The following is a 20186-nucleotide window of genomic DNA, read 5'->3' as shown; positions in this document are numbered from 1 at the left end:
CTGATGATACGGCTGACAATTTATTTACACAAAGTTAACCAGAACAGCTTCCACAATTCTTTGCTGGGGCGCTTTGTTGTGTACTGTGATATTAAAAACTGAGGTTTTCCTGTTTGCCTTGGGCCAAATGTTGTGAGTTGCATTGTCCAGTAACTTCTTATAGGGATCTGTTTCTATCAAACACCTCTGGTAATACTTATTGCATTGAAGGATACATAACTAGAGCTTGACTACAGAAAAACAGGAAAGAAAAACAGGAAATTACCCGAGTACAACTGCCATGTCCAATGACAAGCAGGCTTCAACATAAGAAGAGAACTTTACTTAAACACAGTCAAATTGAGTCTCTTTATTTATAAACAAGCACATTTAAAAACAACATCGCTTTACAGTTTAAAACATAATAAAAGATGACAGTAAAAAAAAGTAAAACAGAACTTCAAAGTATTAAAAAACAAGTAAATAAACAATGTCAGAAATCATTTCAGCATTCAGAGAGATGAAAAGATACTAATGCAATTCCTTTAAAACAGAAAACAAGAAATTTCAAACTCAACTGTAAAACTAACCAAGAGGCAAATGTGGTCTTGGATTCAAAGTCAGTTTTGCATTATTAAGACAAATCTGATAAGATAAATCGTGAAGCCTGTATTATTTGCCTTGCCTTCTTAATTTTTGCACTCCTCTAATTTGTTTAGGCCCGCAAATATTGTATGATTAGAGGCTGACCATAGCCAGGTTTTATTTGCATTGACAAAACATAAATGGAAACATAACTTTCACCCTTAACCCAGACTTCAGGCTCTATGCACGCTCACATAAAAGGGGGTATTTGAGGAATGGTTTGACTATTGTTGCTCGAAAAATGGACAGACTGAATGCCATCTACTTTAGATGGGACATTATAAGAGAAATAGGCGATAGAAATCTACAAAGAAAAACTACAACAGCAAATACAACACTAGGGAAATTATGCATGCTGCAGAAAACTGTCACTTAGCCAAGGTAATGCATTAATTTACCACTCAACAGACTGAGTGCTGATTATCATTTCACCGGTTCTCATTAAACCATTAAACTTTTGACTACATCAAATTAGATATAATAAAGTAATATGGACATACTAATGAAGCGCATTCAGGTCAGACATTACCCCAAAATGAGGAAAATGTTAAATTCATGTTAGTTTTTGACAAATCAAAAAGTTACATTTACTGATTGAATAATCTGTCTACAAATAGACTGAAAGATTTCTAATGTGCTGCATTAGTCAATATTACAAAAACAGTTGCAATCAGTCAGTTACACAATCATTAATTTACTGTATCGCCATTTCAATTCATGTACGTTTTTCTCTCACAATGCTCTATTTAGGCTTAACACACTTCCTTAGTCGGTAATCTTCCTTCACAGTACAACTTTATTTGAACTAACTAGGCAAACTTCATTCTCTTTTTATGCCACTATTAATTCAACACAGTTTACTTCTGGAAATATCTGCTGTGAGGAATCTATTAAGCAGTACAACAATATCAAGTCATCAAAGGTCTTCAGCCAAAGCGACTGAAAACAAGATAAAATCACGGGTTTGTGAATAGCATGTCAAAGTTGGTTTGAAAAGCTGATAAAACAAGAAGGTCCAAATCTATCATTTGCTTTTCATCTTAAATGTGGTAGAAAACTACCTTGTTATCATATTTTTAAATGTGAATATTCTTATATCTGGGAAGTATTGATGGAGGAATATGTGCTAAAGTCTGAACTTTGAATTTTCTTCTTTTTTGGTCTCTGTGATGCTTGACGAATTTCCAGAGCAGCATAACACACATCTTCATCCTGAGATTTCAAGATTGTTGTTATTATAGTATTAGAGTTTGTAAGTAAACAGCAAGCCAAAAAAAACGCGAAACAAAACAAAACACTGCAACCTAAACTGAAAATTGTAACTGCAACACCAAGATAGTCTGTTACTTATTGATTACCTGTTTTATGTGACTTTGGCTTTCAGTTGTCTTCATGTCATCTTGAGATTTATTATTTTCTACAGAAAACAGAGGAAAGGACAATTTTACACCAAATCAGATTCCAAAGATGGAACATAACAAATGCAGGAATACAATAAATTGAAGACGGAAGTACAAAGTTCAAAGTTGTTCATATGGAAGAGATGGAAGTTAAAAATATAGCAGGTACCTATTTTTTGGCGAAGCTGGTAAAACAGTACAGAGGAGAAGAGAGAGAAGAGAGCAACAATAAAAGGACACAGAGTGAAAAGCAGCTTCCAGCACAGGCTACAGTCCTCCTGAGGTTTGCGGATGTCATGACAAGTCACAGTGGAGTCTGTCTCAAACACAAATTGCAATAATTAGTTTGTGTAATTAATTTGTATGCATTTTCATGGTTCATGTTTAAAAAATACTGATTTTTTCCCCATGTGTTAATTGCAATAATATTTTTAACAAATAGGTAGATACATAAATATAGATTTCAAATTACTAAAAGAAAAAAAATAGGTCGAATGACCTATATAGTACACGACCACTGGCAATTCAAATCAACTCATTTTGTGGATAACTGTAAGCTCTTTATTTTAATTGCCTTAACTGCTTTAATTGAATCATAAACTAAAATTGGCTATTTATCAGGAGCAATTTACAGTGTTAATACTAGAGCTAGAATATTCTTTGAACACCCAAAATGAAATTATGGAAGCTGTTCTTATTCTGAGCATTCTGAATTTCACTCAACTTAAGGTTTTTTTTTTTTTACACAGAAATGAGATTCAAACACTTACTCATCAGAATCCTGGTTGTGATGTTGCTGTATTTGTAAATATATTTCTGAGAAAATGTTGTGTCAACCTCCTTCTGTTCAGTTCCACAGTAGTAGAGACCCTCATCAGAATCAGTAGTGTTCATGATCAACAGGTCATAGGAGTCAGAAGACTGGTTTTCCACTAAATGCAAACGAGGGAATGGATTGAGAATATTTACTTTGTCCTCAAGGTATGATGGATCATATTTGTAGTTTGTCCTTAGAATGAGTGAAGGCTGGTTCTCATGAGAACAGTTCCTAAACCAAGCTATGAATTTGCCGCTTGATCTTTGGCAGTCGCAGTGAAGAGTGATGTTATCGCCCGGGCTGACTCTTACCACTAACTCTGGTCCAGACAGCTTACCATGACTACAGAAAACAACTCCTGAAAGACAAACACAAAATCAGATTAAAAACTAAACTATTTCATCGAAACTGAAATTACAATATAGTTCAAACACTCAGAAACGAAATATGGATTATTACAGAAAAAGAAAAATATGAAGTGCAAATGCAATCTTTCAAATTTAACTAAATAATATACCTAAGAGAGCAGTGAGAAGAAAAAGCATCCTGCCCATGTTTGTTGATGACCTGTAGATGTAAGAGAATCAAGCAAGGCTTACTGCCGGCTGTCATGAGAGGAGGAGACTTTTCCATTAAAGGAAATGTAAGTTGTGACTGGTTAGTTGAGTGTAACCTATTCTTTTGTGGTCATGTGTCACTTTCTTTTTGTATTGATGTAAAGAAAAGATAAAGTTTCTTCCAACTGAAGCTGAACAACATTTAAACCGTGACATTTTAAATTTAAACAAAATAAGTCAAAATGATCAGAAAATTGAATCTGACTTATTAACGATACTGATGTATCTGAAAAACTCATGTGTTGTCAATCTATAATGTCAAACATCTCAAGGTAACATTGCTCTTAGTTTTTGGGGGGCGTTCTGTCACAATGGGTCATCGGAGTCTAATCACCAAATAAATTGATTAATTTCTCTGTCTAAATAAATCATGCTAAATTCTTACAAATGATCTCTCCTTATTGAAATGAAGCTTATGTGTAAGTTCAGTAATGAAGATCTGTAATCACTGATTTGACTGCTTTCCTGGGTGTTCGGCTCCTGTGTAAAACTGTGTAATTTTAAAACTGTAAATACTGTATTTTCTGTGTATTAATTATCTCACTCTTATTGCCTGTTCTTATTGTCCTTATCTTCAACGTTATGCTGCTCTGTTGTATGTTAATTGTGCCTTGGGGATAAACAAAGTCTTCTGATTCTGATTTTCAATTATTTCAGTTTCAGGCAATGTCATCCCAATCATGCTTAACTTGTTTCCTGCTGTCTTCCCTAGGACATGGTTTGAGGGATGGGGAGTTAAAAAAATTCTCATGCTGATAATTTTACCTGTCAGCTGTGCACTGCTGCATCCATTATCTCCATTAAGCATCAAGACTTACATTTTGTTTTGCAGTCAGATTGTGTTTGGTTTTAAAAGCACCCCAGCTTTTTTCCATTAGCCTCAGAGGCTCATCATTGGTTAAATCTCTCCCGTACTTCCCCTATTGGCTGATTCTCTGGTTATTGATTCTTCACTATTTAATACAAGTTTTCTCACTCCAAATTACAATCCTTAATGTGTCTCATAAGTATTCTCCTCTTTGATGAGAAATACATTTGTGAAGGCACGTGTTAAGTTTCTGGGCATTCTAGGAATTCTAAATAATTAAATGTAGAGCAACTTTGCACCTCATCCATTAAACATGAGCTGCCTCCCGTGCTTGGCTGGCCTATGCTGGCCTTCCAGCCTGAACATAGGTTCTCACACTTGGCTCTTTTCAGTTGGAACCACAGTTACCAAGAACAGCACTGGTAACACATTATACCTTAATGGATTGAAATCTTGTCGCATCCACAAGGTCCCCCTGCTCAAGAAGTCATATATACAGGACAATAATGTTCACTGGACACCAAGAAGACTTGGTGTTGTCGCCACATTGCTAAGGGTATATGATGACTTCACTGCATCGAGATGCCAGTGGCCATGTAAAAATTAAAAAGTAAAATCATGGATGAGAACCTCCTTCCCTCATCCAGAACACTAAAGATCAGTTGTTGATAGGTTTTCAACAGTGACCCAAAACATAATGCCAATACAACAAAAGAGTAACTAAAGGTGCACACTAAGATCATGGAGTGGCCCAGCTACTCTGCAGACTTTAGTCCTATAGAAAATCTGTGGAGGGAGCTGAAATTTCAAGGTACTAAGTGGCAGAAAATAATAATTTAAATAGTTTAGTTGTCTAAAGGATTTAAATTACTTCCCCCACAGTAGAAAAACATGATGAATACAGACAACCAGTACACAGTATGTCAAACACTATGAAATTTACAACAGAGTTTTACAGGGATGGGGCAATATAGAATATAGTTTCTGCCGTGTTCCTGGATCTGCAACTCTGCTTTTAGAGTTTCACATTTTAATTTTGCTTAATATTCTGTTTTTAACTTAGTCTGTTTAACTTAGTCTGAGAGTTTCATATTCTTTCTTTCATTCATGTTTGAATTTACATTCATTTAATTTGAGCTTAGATTGTGGTTTCTTTGACATTTTGTAACGATTGTTATGAATTGCTATTAAGGCCCCCGAGTTTCAGTTTTCCCTACCCTGATATCCCCAGTTTAGTTACCTCCTGTTTTATTTTGTTAGTCTCATGTCTGGTGTGTGTGTTGCATTAAGTTTTGCTTCCCCTGTGTTGTTTTCCTTCAATAGATTTACATGTGTTCGCTAGTCTTATAAGGGATCACATGTGTCTTTAATAGGGCTGGGTATCGTCACTGATTTCTAGAATCGATTTAATTCAGATTCACAAGGTCTCGATTTGATTTGATCTGCGATTCGATTCAATCTCTGAATCGATTTGAGTCCATTTTGACTCAGTGAGTCAGAAATAATATAATTCTGATCATTTATCAGTACGGACTCTTCTGAGACTTCAGAGGTGTAAGCATCACAGCAGAGGCCTTTGTGTCAAAGTAATTGGGGATAAACATGAAGGAGATTTTCCTGGCCTGGGTTTTTAGCAGATAACTTTAAAAATATTCTGCAGTAGATCAAAAACTGAAGAAAACCATGAATCAGCATATGAACTAGTGATGGTAAATTCGATTCTTTTTACTGAATCGAGTTTTAATGAGTCACTCACCAAAGTGAATCGGGTTTCTTGAGTCATTTGAGTCACTGAGTCAGTTGACCAGAGAGTGCAAAAATTTATATTTTCACTCAAACTTAATTTGTTTCTCTTTTAATGTAAATCCTACTGCTAAGATGAATGATTGTAAAAGAAAACAACAATTTTTTTAGAGCAAAAAAGAGCAAAAAAAATTCTAAAGGGAACATTTATTTATTTTTATTTTATTTTATTGGTATTTTCCTTAAATGTGTCAAATATATATTTTCTCACCTAAATCTCCACTGAGCTGTGAGCCAGGGGACGGTAAAGCGCCTTAACATTGGTTGCCAACCAAGAAGAAGAAGAAGCTGTGAGCCAGGAGGGAGGGGGTGAGTGAGTCAGTGATTCGTTCAACTCGTTTGAGCTGTGAGCTAGGAGGGAGGGGGTTAGTGAGTCCTGAGTGATTCGCTTATGCCAGGGGTGCCCAATCCTAGTCCTCGAGAGCTACTTTCCTGCAGCTTTTAGATTCATCCTTGTTCCAACACACCTGAATCAAATGAATGTCTTGTTATCAGGCCTTTGCCAAACTTGATGACATGCTGAAGAGGTCATCAAACCATTTGATTCAGCTGTGTTGGAGTAGGGATGCATCTAAAAGCTGCAGGACAGTAGCTCTCGAGGACTAGGATTGGGCACCTCTGGCTTATGCTATGATTCAGCACAGCAAGGGAGGGGGTGAGTAACTCAAATGTGCTGTTAGCATGCTAGCTGAGCGATGCTACTGTGAACCCAAATTCATGGGCTGCATCCTCCTGAGGACCCGGCCTTCGCGGTCTACGTGGGCCGAGTCCTCAGAAGGTCGGGTAGGCCGGAAGTAAACGGCAGTGAAATTGGATGGTCTAGCCTTCTGATTAACGTCACCGCTGTCTCGGTGGAGTTTAATAAACTCGGCCGTCTGCTTCTTGCTATGTAAAATATAACAGGACACTGGCGTAAATTCTCGACCGTCTCACACTTCTGTTTAATCAGTTTTCTGTTTGACGTTTAGTCAGCTGTATAAAAACCAAGGAGGAACCCACTCGGGGGATTAATAAAGTTTTATTTTATCTAATCTAATCTAATAACTTTAATCTCAGCCAAACCGATTTACTCACGAACAAACAAAACACTGAAAAAGCCCAACAATAACATTTTTAGGTTGTCTCAGGTACTTATATACTACGTTTAACCCGAGTAGCGAAAGTCCGCGGTGATCTGAAAATGAGTTGTGCCGTTCTCAGCGGCTTCAGTGACCCTTGAGCTCCCGGCTCGCTATCGAGCTGGTGGGTAGCAGGCGTCTCCGAAAACGTCGAAGCACTTTTCCAAATATGCGATATCTTGATAAACCGAGCAGATATTTGAAGTTTACACAGCTACTTTCTCGCCTGAAAATATGTTAAAAGTTTATTTTGTGACCCAGAAAAATTAATAAGAGTAATTTTAAAACGTAGTACCGGCCGCCATTGCCGGAAACTAGAGTTTGGCTGGGCCGCGCTATGAATTCTGGGATATGGTGGGCCAAGAAGGATACGCCCGACCCATCCTCAAATTCGGGGAAAAGGAGGACGCATTTGTCGGCTGCATTCGGAGCAGTCTACGAATTTGGACAGCCTTCGGCGCGTCGCTGTGACGTAATCGGTCTACAAATGCGGCCTCAGGAGGATGCAGCCCATGAATTTGGACACGACCAATGTCTTGATGTGAGCTTCTACTCAGAGTTTTTTCTTCCAGTTCAGAGCAGAAATGTTTTTGTTAAGAAACTGGCTGTTGTTTTTTTCCCCACAATTTTAATTATAAGCTAGATATATTTCTACTAATGGAATTAGCTTGCTAACAGCAACAGTGATGAGTCAGTGAGTCAGTTGCGCTTGTGAATCATGATTCACGAGTCAGTAAAGTGATTCTCGAGTATTGAACGATTCGTTAACGAATCGAACATCACTAATATGAACATTATCTGATGCTGCTGAAGTGAAGCAGAGCAAAGTTACAGAAGGTTTATTAGACACACAGCTAACGACATTTCTTTGGTATTGAACATCAGAAATGAGATTTTTTTCACTTTTTTTGTGAAAAAAACAAAACGAAACAACAGCTGACAGCACTGCACACAATGGTAGACTGGTGCGTAATAAGCAAGCAAATAATGCAGAAAACAGAGATTTGAGACGGGAAACTGTTCTTGATGAGTGAGAGAGCTGTGCAAGAAGTGTGATTTTTTTTTTTGTTTTGCCTGTCCCGTTCGGTACTTTAGCAATCAGAATTGTTGTCTGAAGGCGAGGAAAGATGCCCAATTGATTTAATTTTTTCAAGTGGAGATAATATGCCAATGCCATATTGTTCCACTTGATTAATCTATATTATCATTGTTTATTTATTTTATTTTATTTCAACTTATTACAAATTGGACAGACAATTATACAGAAAGGGAGAAAGAGAAAGAATGAAAGGGAGAAAGAAAACAGAGGGGAAGGGGGGACAGTAAAAGAAGATACTGAAAAAATCTGTTTGATCACCTGTTAAAACAAGAAAAAAGAAAACAAACAACAAGAGAACAACACGATATAGAGAAGACGCGGGCACGAAGGATACCCGGGTCCGGACATCCATAGGCTCCCCAGAGTGGGAAAACCCAAGGAGGACCACCAGAGAGGCAACCGCGCCATCCTCCCGGAAAAAGACCTAAAGAGATGTGGGGAAGATGTGGGGTCACCCAGGAACCGCGGTGCAGAAGCAATGGTCCCAGAGGCCCGAGGGCACCCCCCAGTAGGTGCCCAACCCGGCCACGGGCGCCAGGACCCACCAAGCAGTTGCCGGGAGTGAGTCGGGCACATACCTGAGCCCCTAGCCCCGAACACTGAGAACCACCAAGGGCATTGGCCACCGGCAGGTAGTGTGGTGGGTGGAACTAGGCCTCTACATCTGGGGGGGCCTAAGATGTTCCCAGAGAGGCGGAGGTGGGGACTCGACCTGACACATAGACATAGACAAACTGGCACACACAGTCACAAGCATACGTTCCAAACCTCATAAACACAAATACAAATACGCACTTGCCCAACGTGGAGACAAACAGTCGTGTTGATGCGTGCTGTTCTAAAGTGCATTTGGAAGAGGGAGGGCCATGGGGAGGGAAGGAATGGGGTGGGGCGAGAACCTTTGGGAGGGCCCTGGGGCCAGCTCCCCCGCTGACCCCAGTAGGTACCCCCGCTCCCCGGAATCCACCAAGGCCAGGGGGCTCAGGCCCATCCAGACCGGGGCCCACAGCAGCAGTATCGCCAAGCCCCGCAGAGCCCGGGGTGGCCCACCCAACCCCACCGGAGAGGAAACTACACCCACCCCATCATCCAATCATCTACCACGCGACATAAGACAATAGAAACTAGAGATGGACCGATCCGATATTACGTATCGGTCCGATACTGACCTAAATTACTGGATCGGATATCGGAGAGAAATTAAAAATGTAATCCGATCCATTAAATATCATGAAAGCACCTCACAAAACTTGCAACATGGCGTAACTCAGCTCATAACCTTAGCACGTTGGAGCAGTATGCGTCACGTGATAGAGCGGCTGTGGCATGCGAGACCTGTCGGCGGTCTGCTTGGAGCCTTGCTACCAAACCGGCATTTCATCTCCGAGAAAGTTATCCCAGAGAGAAGTAAAGCAAGTGTGTGAGTTCATCTCTGAATGTTTGTAAAGAATTCCCACGTTAAGCTTAACAACAGATATATGGAGCGACTGCCTCTCTCTCCCTCCCTCTCCTGTTGCTACTTCAATCATGAAACTGAGCAATGATCAGCTGATCTCCAAAAGTTGAATCTGTTCATCTGGACGTAGCGTTTTGTGGGAGAAACGTTTCGTCACTCATCCAAGTGACTTCTTCAGTCTCAGCTGACTGCAGGTTTCCCCAAACCTTATAAACAGTACATTTGCATAATGACTGAAACCAGCCCACTAAAGGAACAATGGGCTGTGAGGTCAGTTCCTTAATCATAATTAAGCAAATTTCCATGACCATTGATCAACAATCACTGACTGATCAATGACTGATCAATGGTCATGGGAATTTGCATAATTCCCATGACCATAATTTTATACACAACATCTGTATAAAAATCACAGTCATCAACTCAAATACTTGGTTCTAATTGAACAGAAATTTCTATGAACTTGCAAGAACTGTGTAGAACATGAATCAGTCTGTGTCAGATCCTGAATCTGAAATTTCCACTGAAGTCAAGGGTAAGGGGTGAGTGGAACCAAGATCGAGGCCATTTGCTTTTTGAAGTTTGCAAAGACTGCTAAATTTTGACAATGGTAGTTCCCTCTTTGCAACATAGTACGCTTTTGAAAGATTTTTCAGGACTTCTGCTTGTGCTTGGTTTATTTTTAGTATGTTTTTTTGCAATTGCTGTTTGTTCTGGGAAAGATATTGCAGACTGGGCAATAATGCATTTCTTGCATTTCTCATGGGTTCTGATGGGGTCTTTCTTAAAATTACTGGTCCCAGTTACAAAGGCGCTTGTCGACTCAAATGAAATGAAACTCACAACACACCTGGCAGAACATCATGTTATTTAGCTCGTCATATTCCAGCCACAGAAATTCTTTTGTCCATGAAACCACAAAAGCTGAGCTTTCTTTTTGCCTCATAGTCTGATTTGTCATAACTTTTCCGTTTTGTGGTAGGCTTTTATTTGGCTGCCCCTTCTTCACCCTGACCTGTCTTATTTGGCTCAGCAGAACTAAAATACCGGCGTAAATCCTGCTGCTTTTACACACGTACTTACATAACGATCAGCGATTCTCTGCGCAATCAACCTCTCACATGTTTAAGCTTGCTGTGGGAGATTTCACTTGTCAGGTTTGAATAGTAAGCTAATGAATGATAAGAAGATGTCAGAGGAACTGGTGCGCAATTAATCGTCACTCACCAATCAGTACTGCCGCTCTCTACACACCGTTCGCGCGATCGCAAAGTGAAAGTGAAAGCAAAAAACAAGCACAAATTCAAACGCGATTTCAATATGTCATATATTGGCAGTGGCTCATCGATGCCAATGACATAATTACTCAGCTACATTTTCGAAAGAATGCAAAAGCATTGACATATATTTTCCCTTCCTATGATAGCCCGACGGGCAGGGCTGAGATAGATTTTGGTAGCCCGACTGGAAAAATCGCTAGCCCCGGGACGTCGGGCTAGCGATTTTGCGAGCCCTGAAGTCGATTACACTGATTAAGCATCATGAGGCAGAGGGTGGGGGGTGGTTCCCTATTTTTTTTGCTGGGAGTTGGCAACCCTATTAGTTAGGTTGTTTAATGTTTCCGCTAAGTCCTCTTTAAAATACCAGAATAGGGAGGATGGAGTAGGTTTAAGTTTATTAGATTGATCAGTATTGCTGAACTATGAAATATTTTGGGTGCAGTGTATTTTTTGCATACAGGTATAACAATAGCTTTAGTGTTTTGGTTTTTTAAAAACTTGAGTATGAACTTATACAAAATGCAGCAAGATATTTAAAAAACAGTTTTATTGATTAAAAAATACACTATATCGGATTCATATCGGTATCGGCAGATATCCAAATTTATGATATCGGTATCGCAGATAAAAAAGTGGTATCGTCCCATCTCTAATAGAAACCCAGGTAGAGTTCCTTTCCAACTCTCCTGTGCCGCTCCCCCACCTGCAGGGTGAACTCCTCTGGAGCAGAGACCTCCTGCAAGGAAGTGTGATTTTTATTGTGGTGGAAGCAAAACAGCAAAAGTAAGAGGGAATTCATGACGATGTTTATGTGAAGCGAAATGTGAAGCATAGTTTTGATCTTCTTTTGCTTTTGGTCCAGTAAATTTTGGTTGGACAGAGACAAAACATGCAGCTTCAGAATCTGTGAGCTATCAGTTTTCTCACCCGACGGCACATACACAGACATGCTGTCGGTGCTGAAAGCCGACATCTCGCAGATTCTGATGCGTTGGGTCTGCACTTTGGGTTTACGTCTTTGTGTGGAACCCCTTTACCTGCTCTCTTTTGCTGTTTTAGCTGTTTGGTGGTTGTTGAAACAGTTTTGTGAGGTTTAACCTGAGATTCTGGCGTTTCAAGCTAAAGTCAATTTGAATCAGAAAATCAATTACTGAAAACGACCCTTAGTATTTAAACCATTAGTTTTGCTCACTTCTTTTCTTAATTATCTTTTTTTGTCAGCTGTCTGCAGTTGTTGCATCACCTAACTAAAGGTTAGTTTTTGTTAATTAAGATTGATTTTCGAGAATGCTTTTATGTCCAATCTCTCCTTAAACATAACAGATTTGATGCTATTGAGCTTACAAAGCACATATGTTGAAATCACTCCTCCAATGTGTGATTCAAAACAAACCTTCCATTGCTAATTGAGATTTTAGTACATTTCACTCCAGTTTTAACCAGTGACTCACCCATTGCTTCGAGGAATGATTGACAGAACAAACCTGATGACACTCCAAACTCACAGAAAGCTTGAAAGTAATCATGATCAGTAACAGCAGGAGTCAGAGCAGCAACCACAGCGCAGGACTCAATCGACAGTTTGTGGGAAATTAGTGAAAAACAGCAATGTAACTGCAAATGACACTGTAGAGGTTGAAAGATACCACACGGGTTCCTTTGTACCAAGTACACATGATCCATTAGATCAGGGGTCTCCAACTCCAGTCCTCGAGAGCTACTGTAATGCAGGTTTTAGATACATCCTTGTTTCAAAACACCTGAACAAAATGAATGGTTTGTTACCAGGCCTTTTCCAAACTTGATGGCATGCTGAAGAGGTAATACAACTATTTGATTCAGCTGTGTTGGAGTAGGGATACATCTAAAAGCTGCAGGACAACAGCTCTCAAGGACTGTTGAAGACCCCTGCACTAGATTATTGACTAAAAAAATGTGTTGTATAACTACACCTTTATAGCTTCATAAAAATACAACAAATGTTTTTATATGACAAACAGACATATTATTTTCTCTTACTCATCTTCATTTCCTATAAGTGTAATTGCATAAAGTGCTTATTTTAACCATTTAACATGCTAGTAACAAAAAGAATAATGTGTATGTTTATAGTGGTCTGTGCCTTACAATGATTGAAAAATTAAACAATATGGAATTATAGCCATTTTCCACAATAATGTAATTTTAAAACTAGAAATACTCAATTTTTAAATTTTGTTGAGAGATTCCTCCCTTTAAATGCCTTGTCTTTACTGCAGCTGTCATGTGTTTCATTCTTAAACAAACAAAATACATGTTCTTTTTGGCTGAATCTGAGCAAAAAGTGTATTACTCACAGTGTCTATTATTCTGAAATAGGTTATAAAAAGGGTACAGGATGACTTGGTTGGATTGGCTTTAACAAATGCCCATTTCTTGCAGGACCGTGTAAAAGTCCAGAGACACCTCTCATTTCTTCATATTGTGCAAACATGCACAGTGAAGATATTTGTAGCTCATTTTAGGATTTATAAATGTGTTAGATAGAATGTAGAGTATTGTAGAGACACTGACACTGCCCTGGATGTAATAAAGGCCTAAACATGTCATAAAGTTAGGAGTAGACTTTTAGGAGACCCTCCCCCACCTTGGGCTGAGAGAGTAGAACAAAGGGAAGCCATAGCTTAGTGGAAATCCCCCAAGGGATACCTGGGTGGGGGTCTCAGTGCTTGTGTCCTGATAATCCTGTTTTGTAGAGGAGTTTGGTGTAGCTTGGGTGAGGTGAGATGGCCCTCTTTATGACTTGCAGGAAGTCACATACATAGAGACACATACACACATATACACATGCACACACACAGGTACGCACACACGCAGGCACTCACGTGCTCGTACATACAACAGGGTTTTAGGTTTACGACACACCATGTGGGTTTTATGATGGGGGGTCGCTTCTATAAAACTGTTTGTAACAGACAAAATATAGTTCCTTGTAAGTTGACATTTGCGGAGGAATTGCCGGGCCATGTACATCTCCCTTCTAGAAGATGCATAAGTGAGTGAATATGAATACAGGATTTGTGAGGTAACTACTGACTTCTGGTGTCGTCTTTGGAGGCCTGAGGAATAAAAAGAACTGGGGTGAAACTGCTTAACGTGACAACAGAAATACAGTTTATTAGGCAAAAACAGAATTTATATTTGCTATGACCATCTTTATTCTTCAACATAGCCTGAAATCTCTTAGGCAAGCTTTGTCGTAGTTTCTTTTGGTAGTCTTTCTTGAAGTAGTCTACTGATTTCTTTAAGTGGTCTTTAGGAGTAGCCAGAATTTTTAACAACATTCTATAGCACTTGTGTGGATGTTGGCTATCTTTTGTTTTCTTCACCATATTTTAAGATGGTTGTAGATACTCAGTGTTGTACCTTTCTTCTGACCTCCTCCTATTGACATCCATCAGAACCAAAAACATTACATTTGGATTTATAACTTCATAAGATCAGTGGCAGGAAATCTGTGTTGTGGTAGTTCTTGTTAAGGCAAGTGGATAAGCGTCGCTGATTTCTAGAATTGATTCTATTCCCATTCACAAGGTCCCCATTCAATTCAAACCACGATTCGATTCAATTCAATTTTGACTCAGTGAGTCAGAAATATTGTAATTCTGATCATTTATCAGTACAGACACTTATGAGACTTCATCAGAGGTGCAAGCATCACAGCAGATGCATTTGTGTCAAAGTAACTGAGGATAAAACACAGAAAAACATGAAGGAGAATTTTCCTGGCATGGCTTTTTATACCAGATAACCTTAAAAATATTCTGCAGTAGAAAAAAAACGTAAGAAAACCATGAATCAACATATGAACATTATCTGATGCTGCTGAAGTGAAGCAGAGGAAGGTCACAGAGGTTTTATTACAGACACAGCTAAGTGTTTTGCAATTTGCCATAATTTTGGTATTGAACAGCAGAAATGAGGCTTTCTTGTCGGAAGTTATTTAAAAAAAAACAGCTGCCGGACTTCCAGCAAAAAAGTGAATTTATTTACAATGATAAATGTGCAACAGTGAAACACTTCCATTGCCACTTCTTTCTTCTTAGTCTCAACAGCAATATTTACAAACACCAACTTGATTTCTACACACGCTCACTCCTCCGATTCCTGGGCATGAACAACGATAAGACCCTGTTACATTTACACAAGAAAGAAACCTGAAAAGACACACTGTTGGACACAACGATCCAGCATCGAATGAAGCTCAGGTGCACTATAAAGTAGTGCAGAGATGTTGAGGTCATCAACCACAGGTACAAGTAATCATAGGTGTGGCTGGCTTGTGAGCGGGAAAGCTTCTCTGAATAAAAACTGCAATAATAATTTCGATAATTTTTATTATTCGTTTCTATTGATGGTCTAAAATTCTACCACATACGAGCTGTTTTCTGTTGCATTCAGATTTTGTTACTGGGAAGATGAGTGCCGCACACTGTTGTGTTCGGGTCAAATCTGACCGATTTACAAATTTAAAAAACTCATAAATATTGTGTTTTACATCTGATTGCCTCGAGGCCTTATGACGTCCTCCACACTATGCATTTGAACATATAAGAGTGATGAGCACTAGGGATGCACCGATCCCGATACTGGTATCGGGTATCGGGGCCGATACTGTAAAATGTGTGCGTACTCGTACTCGTAAAAGTCAACCGATACCATGAACCGATACTAATGTAGCCCGGATGGGAATTTGGTAGTAGATACTCATAATTCCCATGGACTTGAACGCCACATAAGGTGTTCACAGTTCACAGAAGAGAACGGCATGGAGAGATGCACGAGGTTAGCTGAACCAAAGTGAGAGACTCGGCTAGTTTTACTGAGGTTAACTTGCACAAAAGAGTGTGTGACTAGAAAGCTAACCGTGTGAGAGCTTCGCAACAGAGTGTGGGTGAAGTGACTTTTTGTTTCAATACAATACAACTTTATTTATATAGCACACCAGCGGTATACCAAAGTACTTTACAATAGAAACAGGGAAATTAAGACATGATTAAATAAAAGACCATTAACAAAGTACCACAAAGTCAGCAGGTTGAAGGCACTAATTATACAGGAATAAAAGGGAATATAAGAACAAACTTACTAAGAACAGATATAACTAAAAGATAAAGTACATAGATAAAAATGGAGCCCAATATAAAATAGGGACACTAACTAGACGGAAAAACTAGGTTAAATAAGTGAGTTTTTAAATGAGATTTAAAAGATAGAATGGAGTCTGACAAACAGACAGCGATTGGAAGATTGTTCCACAGGTTAGGTGCAACCAGGGCAAAAGTACAGTCGCCCCTAGATTTAAGTCTAGATCTAGGCTGAACTAAGAATAATTGGGCTAAAGACCTGAGGGCTCGCCCAGGGACATATGGACTAAAGAAATCGGCAAGATAGCTAAGGGCTAAATTATTTATAATTTTAAAGGTGAGCAACAATATTTTAAATTCGATACGATATTTGATGGGTAACCAGTGCAAATCAGCAAGAACGGGGGTGATAGAGGCATGCTTTCTAGTACCAGTCAGAAGGCAAGCCGCAGCATTTTGGGCAAGCTGAAGTCTATGAAGGAGAGCAGAGTGAAGACCAAAGTAGAGAGAATTACAGTAATCCAATCTAGAGGTCACAAAAGCATGAATGAGCTTTTCAAGATCATCACTGATATATCATAATCAATTTTTATTAAATGTACAGTTGGTGCACATTGTAAGGTTTTAAATCAACAATTAAAAATGTTTGTTCATATATTAAACATTGTATTTAATAAATTAAATAAAAGTCATAAACAGCTTAATAATGATGATGATAGACAACTCATGTGGTTGTTAGTATTTAAGTTGTACCTAATTGTGTTTTTAAATTTATCAATTTTGACTTTGACATGGACTACTGTGTATCCAAGATAACTTCATGTATATAAAATGTATCAGCACAAGCTCTCATGGTTTCTGAAAGAAAATTACATGTATTCTTTTGAAACAAAGTGTACAGGCTCTCTCCATCTAGAATCAGTCTGATGCATACGTCCCCGCTGAACCCAGTACACAGCTTGTGCTAAATACAAGTCTTCATCCTGAGAAACAATTTGTCATTTAGAATCATTATTTCTTCTGTAAGTAATTACTTAATGAATGACTACAAAGACTTGGCATTTTAAAACACTGAGTGGCATGTTTGAGTGGAATGTATCGCTATCGTTAAACAAACATAGATACAAGTGATGTGTCCTAAATGAAATGTAGATTAGTAAAACAATTTTCCTAGTCTTACCCGATTCTGTCTTCTTTGACGTCTGTTATCTGGCCTTTTCTGTTGATGACCTTTTTCTGCATAAACAAATAAAGACCATCACCTTTGAGCATTTAATTGTTGCTAATTTAGTTTGCTAACTAATACACTGTATATCCTTAGCTTGTATATAGTGGACTTGTATATACTGAAATAGTGTACCTGTTTTCTGACAGAGTTGATAAATCAAAATAAAGGAGACAAAGGAAGCCAAAATAGAGAATGTGGGAGTAAACACCATCATCCAAAACACAACACTGGAACCAGTGGAACCAGGGCAAGGGCTGGAATCAGTGGAGTCTGTGCAAAACAAAATGTTATCTATGGACAAATGTTTTAGAGAAGATAAATGCAGTCTATTTTAACAAAGGTGGCATTAACAAATCCCCACTATTTACAACTACATGCTCCCAGTTCATGATAGATGAAGTTTATGTTAAAAACTCAAAGTTTGAAAGCCAAAACAAGAAAAATACGATTAGGCCTGCTTATGTCACCAAAGACAATATGTTCTTACATGCAGGGGATAACTGCTCATGATGACTAAAGCAAAGTTAATGCATAAAATTTACTGATTTCTTCTATAACTTAACACATACTGTAGAGGGACAACATGTATAAATAAACAAATAAAGAAAAATACTAGGCAAGTTAAGATTACTTACTCAGCAGAATCCTGGTTGTGATGTTGCCGTATTTGTAAATATATTTCTGAGGAAATGTTGTGTCAACCTCCTTCTGTTCAGTTCCACAGTAGTAGAGACCCTCATCAGAATCAGTAGTGTTCATGATCAACAGGTCATAGGAGTCAGAAGACTGGTTTTCCACTAAATGCAAACGAGGGAATGGATTGAGAATATTTACTTTGTCCTCAAGGTATGATGGGTCATATTTGTAGTTTGTCCTTAGAATGAGTGAAGGCTGGTTCTCATGAGAACAGTTCCTAAACCAAGCTATGAATTTGCCGCTTGATCTTTGGCAGTCACAGTGAAGAGTGATGTTATCACCCGGGCTGACTCTTACCACTAACTCTGGTCCAGACAGCTTACCATGACTACAGAAAACAACTCCTGAAAGACAAACACAAAATCAGATCAAAAACTATTTCATTGGAAGTGACTTTAAAATATAGTTCAAACAATATAGTTCAAACAGTATGAAACTAAATATGGATTATTACATAAACAGAAAAATATGAAGTGCCAATGCAATCTTTCAAATTTAACTAAATACTATACCTAAGAGAGGAGTGAGAAGAAAAAGCATCCTGCCCATGTTTCTTGATCACCTGTAGATGTAAGAGAATCAAGCAAGGCTCACTGCCAGCTGTCATGAGAGGAGGAGATTTTTCCATTAAAGGAAATGTAAGTTGTGACTGGTTAGTTGAGTGTAACATATTCTTTTGTGGTCATGTGTCACTTTCTTTTTGTATTGATGTAAAGAAAAGAGAAAGTTTCTTCAAACTGCAGCTGACCAACATTTAAACCGTGACACTTTAAATTTAAACAAAATAAGTCAAAATTGTCAGAAAATTGAATCTGACTTATTAACGATACTGATGTATCTGAAAAACTCATGTGTTGTCAATCTATAATGTCAAACATCTCAAGGTAACATTGCTCTTAGTTTTTGGGGGGCGTTCTGTCACAATGGGTCATCGGAGTCTAATCAGCAAACTAGAAAGCGAAAATTTCGGAAGAAATTTTAAGTGTGCCTATGCCGCTGCTAATCAGTGTAGTTTGCCATTCATACGGCTACAGAGAGCAAAACTCAGCAGAGCAGCCATTCTCCACCATGAACTATGGTAAAAACAAACACCACTCACGCTTCACAGATGACAGCTTACAGTTTTGTGTAAAGATGAAGTTACTTCGTACAGCCCCGATTTGCAGACGCTGTGCACACAGGTTCATGAGCAGAAGTCCCATTGTACCACGTCAGACCCAACAATGTTTGCATGAACACGCTTTGAAGCATTACGTTATGGACCACTTTTCACACATGGTTGGTGTACCCACACAGCCGGCTGTAGCTTTTCAACTCACAGCCCGACACACACCCAAAAAACAGCCGAGAGAGCACAGACTTTACGCCCGTGGGTCCACCTCCCCTGCAGCGGGACTGCAGACCACGCCCCGCCACACACATCAAACACGTAAAATAAATATTTATGCACTTTTGCATTCACTTTTTGTTTTTTGTTATTTTTACACAGTGTTCTGAATGATTAACAATGGTCTACAGCCAATCTTGTGTATTGTTATACAAACTTTGGTTGTAAGATTCAGATAACTATTTAATAAAAGATAAATATTTTATATGAGAGTAAGAAAGAAAAGTATATCTTTGTGTCCACCTTTCTCTGTTAATGCCCTACCTGGCCCCCTGGCAAAACCTTTGCTAGATCCGCCCCTGCACAGTTACCAGCTGTCAGCTACACAAAAAAGGAGCTTGGTGTTTATTTGTCTCTCAGAAACAGCTCATAACTTCCCTTCAACTCATTCATGTCACCTAAAAGGTAAACCTGTTTCTCCATCACCAGTTCAGCTCTGATGATTCAGTAAGGACCTCTCCTGGTTTGGACCAGCCCTTTTTTCAGCTGTGGCTCCAGCAAACATCATCTGATACTAGAAATTAAAATCAAATGAATTCTAACAACAGCTGATCAAGCTTAAATGTGCTGCTGTTGTTTAGCACGATAAACAAACAAGAGAGAAAAGCCGATCATTGATCAGTTTCATGACTGAAGTTTCAACAGGCGAGAGAATGACAGGGGAGGCTGTCATAAAGTTCAACATCGGTAACTTAGCAGGCACACTGCTGTATAGAAACTCCGTTGT

General features: G+C 38.8%; 1 protein-coding gene across 8 annotated transcripts; it reads right to left on the bottom strand.

The window, feature by feature from the left end:
• Positions 1 to 395: 395 nt before the first annotated feature.
• Positions 396 to 19232, bottom strand: LOC109202426 (uncharacterized). Of its 8 annotated transcripts, XM_025908398.1 has the most exons (7): positions 19193 to 19232; positions 18585 to 18634; positions 18396 to 18416; positions 18012 to 18173; positions 2194 to 2340; positions 1983 to 2041; positions 396 to 1836 (listed from the first exon to the last, which is right to left on the bottom strand). In XM_025908398.1, exons 2-7 carry the CDS (start codon positions 18619 to 18621, stop codon positions 1717 to 1719), a joined length of 546 nt encoding a protein of 181 aa, XP_025764183.1. In that variant the 5' UTR covers positions 18622 to 18634; positions 19193 to 19232; the 3' UTR covers positions 396 to 1716. The 8 variants fall into 8 exon arrangements, 6 of the variants coding, with proteins under 6 accessions (XP_025764183.1, XP_025764179.1, XP_025764178.1 ...); XR_003220645.1 differs by lacking the exons at positions 18012 to 18173; positions 18396 to 18416; positions 18585 to 18634; positions 19193 to 19232 and adding exons at positions 2795 to 2956; positions 3153 to 3199; positions 3359 to 3485; XM_025908394.1 differs by lacking the exons at positions 18012 to 18173; positions 18396 to 18416; positions 18585 to 18634; positions 19193 to 19232 and adding exons at positions 2795 to 3199; positions 3359 to 3446; positions 4224 to 4312 and having other exon boundaries at positions 397 to 1836.
• Between the last annotated feature and the right edge of the window lie 954 nt (positions 19233 to 20186).

Source organism: Oreochromis niloticus, linkage group LG6 (assembly GCF_001858045.2).
Source record: "Oreochromis niloticus isolate F11D_XX linkage group LG6, O_niloticus_UMD_NMBU, whole genome shotgun sequence".
In the NCBI taxonomy this organism is placed as follows: domain Eukaryota; kingdom Metazoa; phylum Chordata; class Actinopteri; order Cichliformes; family Cichlidae; genus Oreochromis; species Oreochromis niloticus.
Note: the sequence above shows the minus strand (reverse complement) of the source record. Positions and strands in the feature narration are given on the sequence as shown.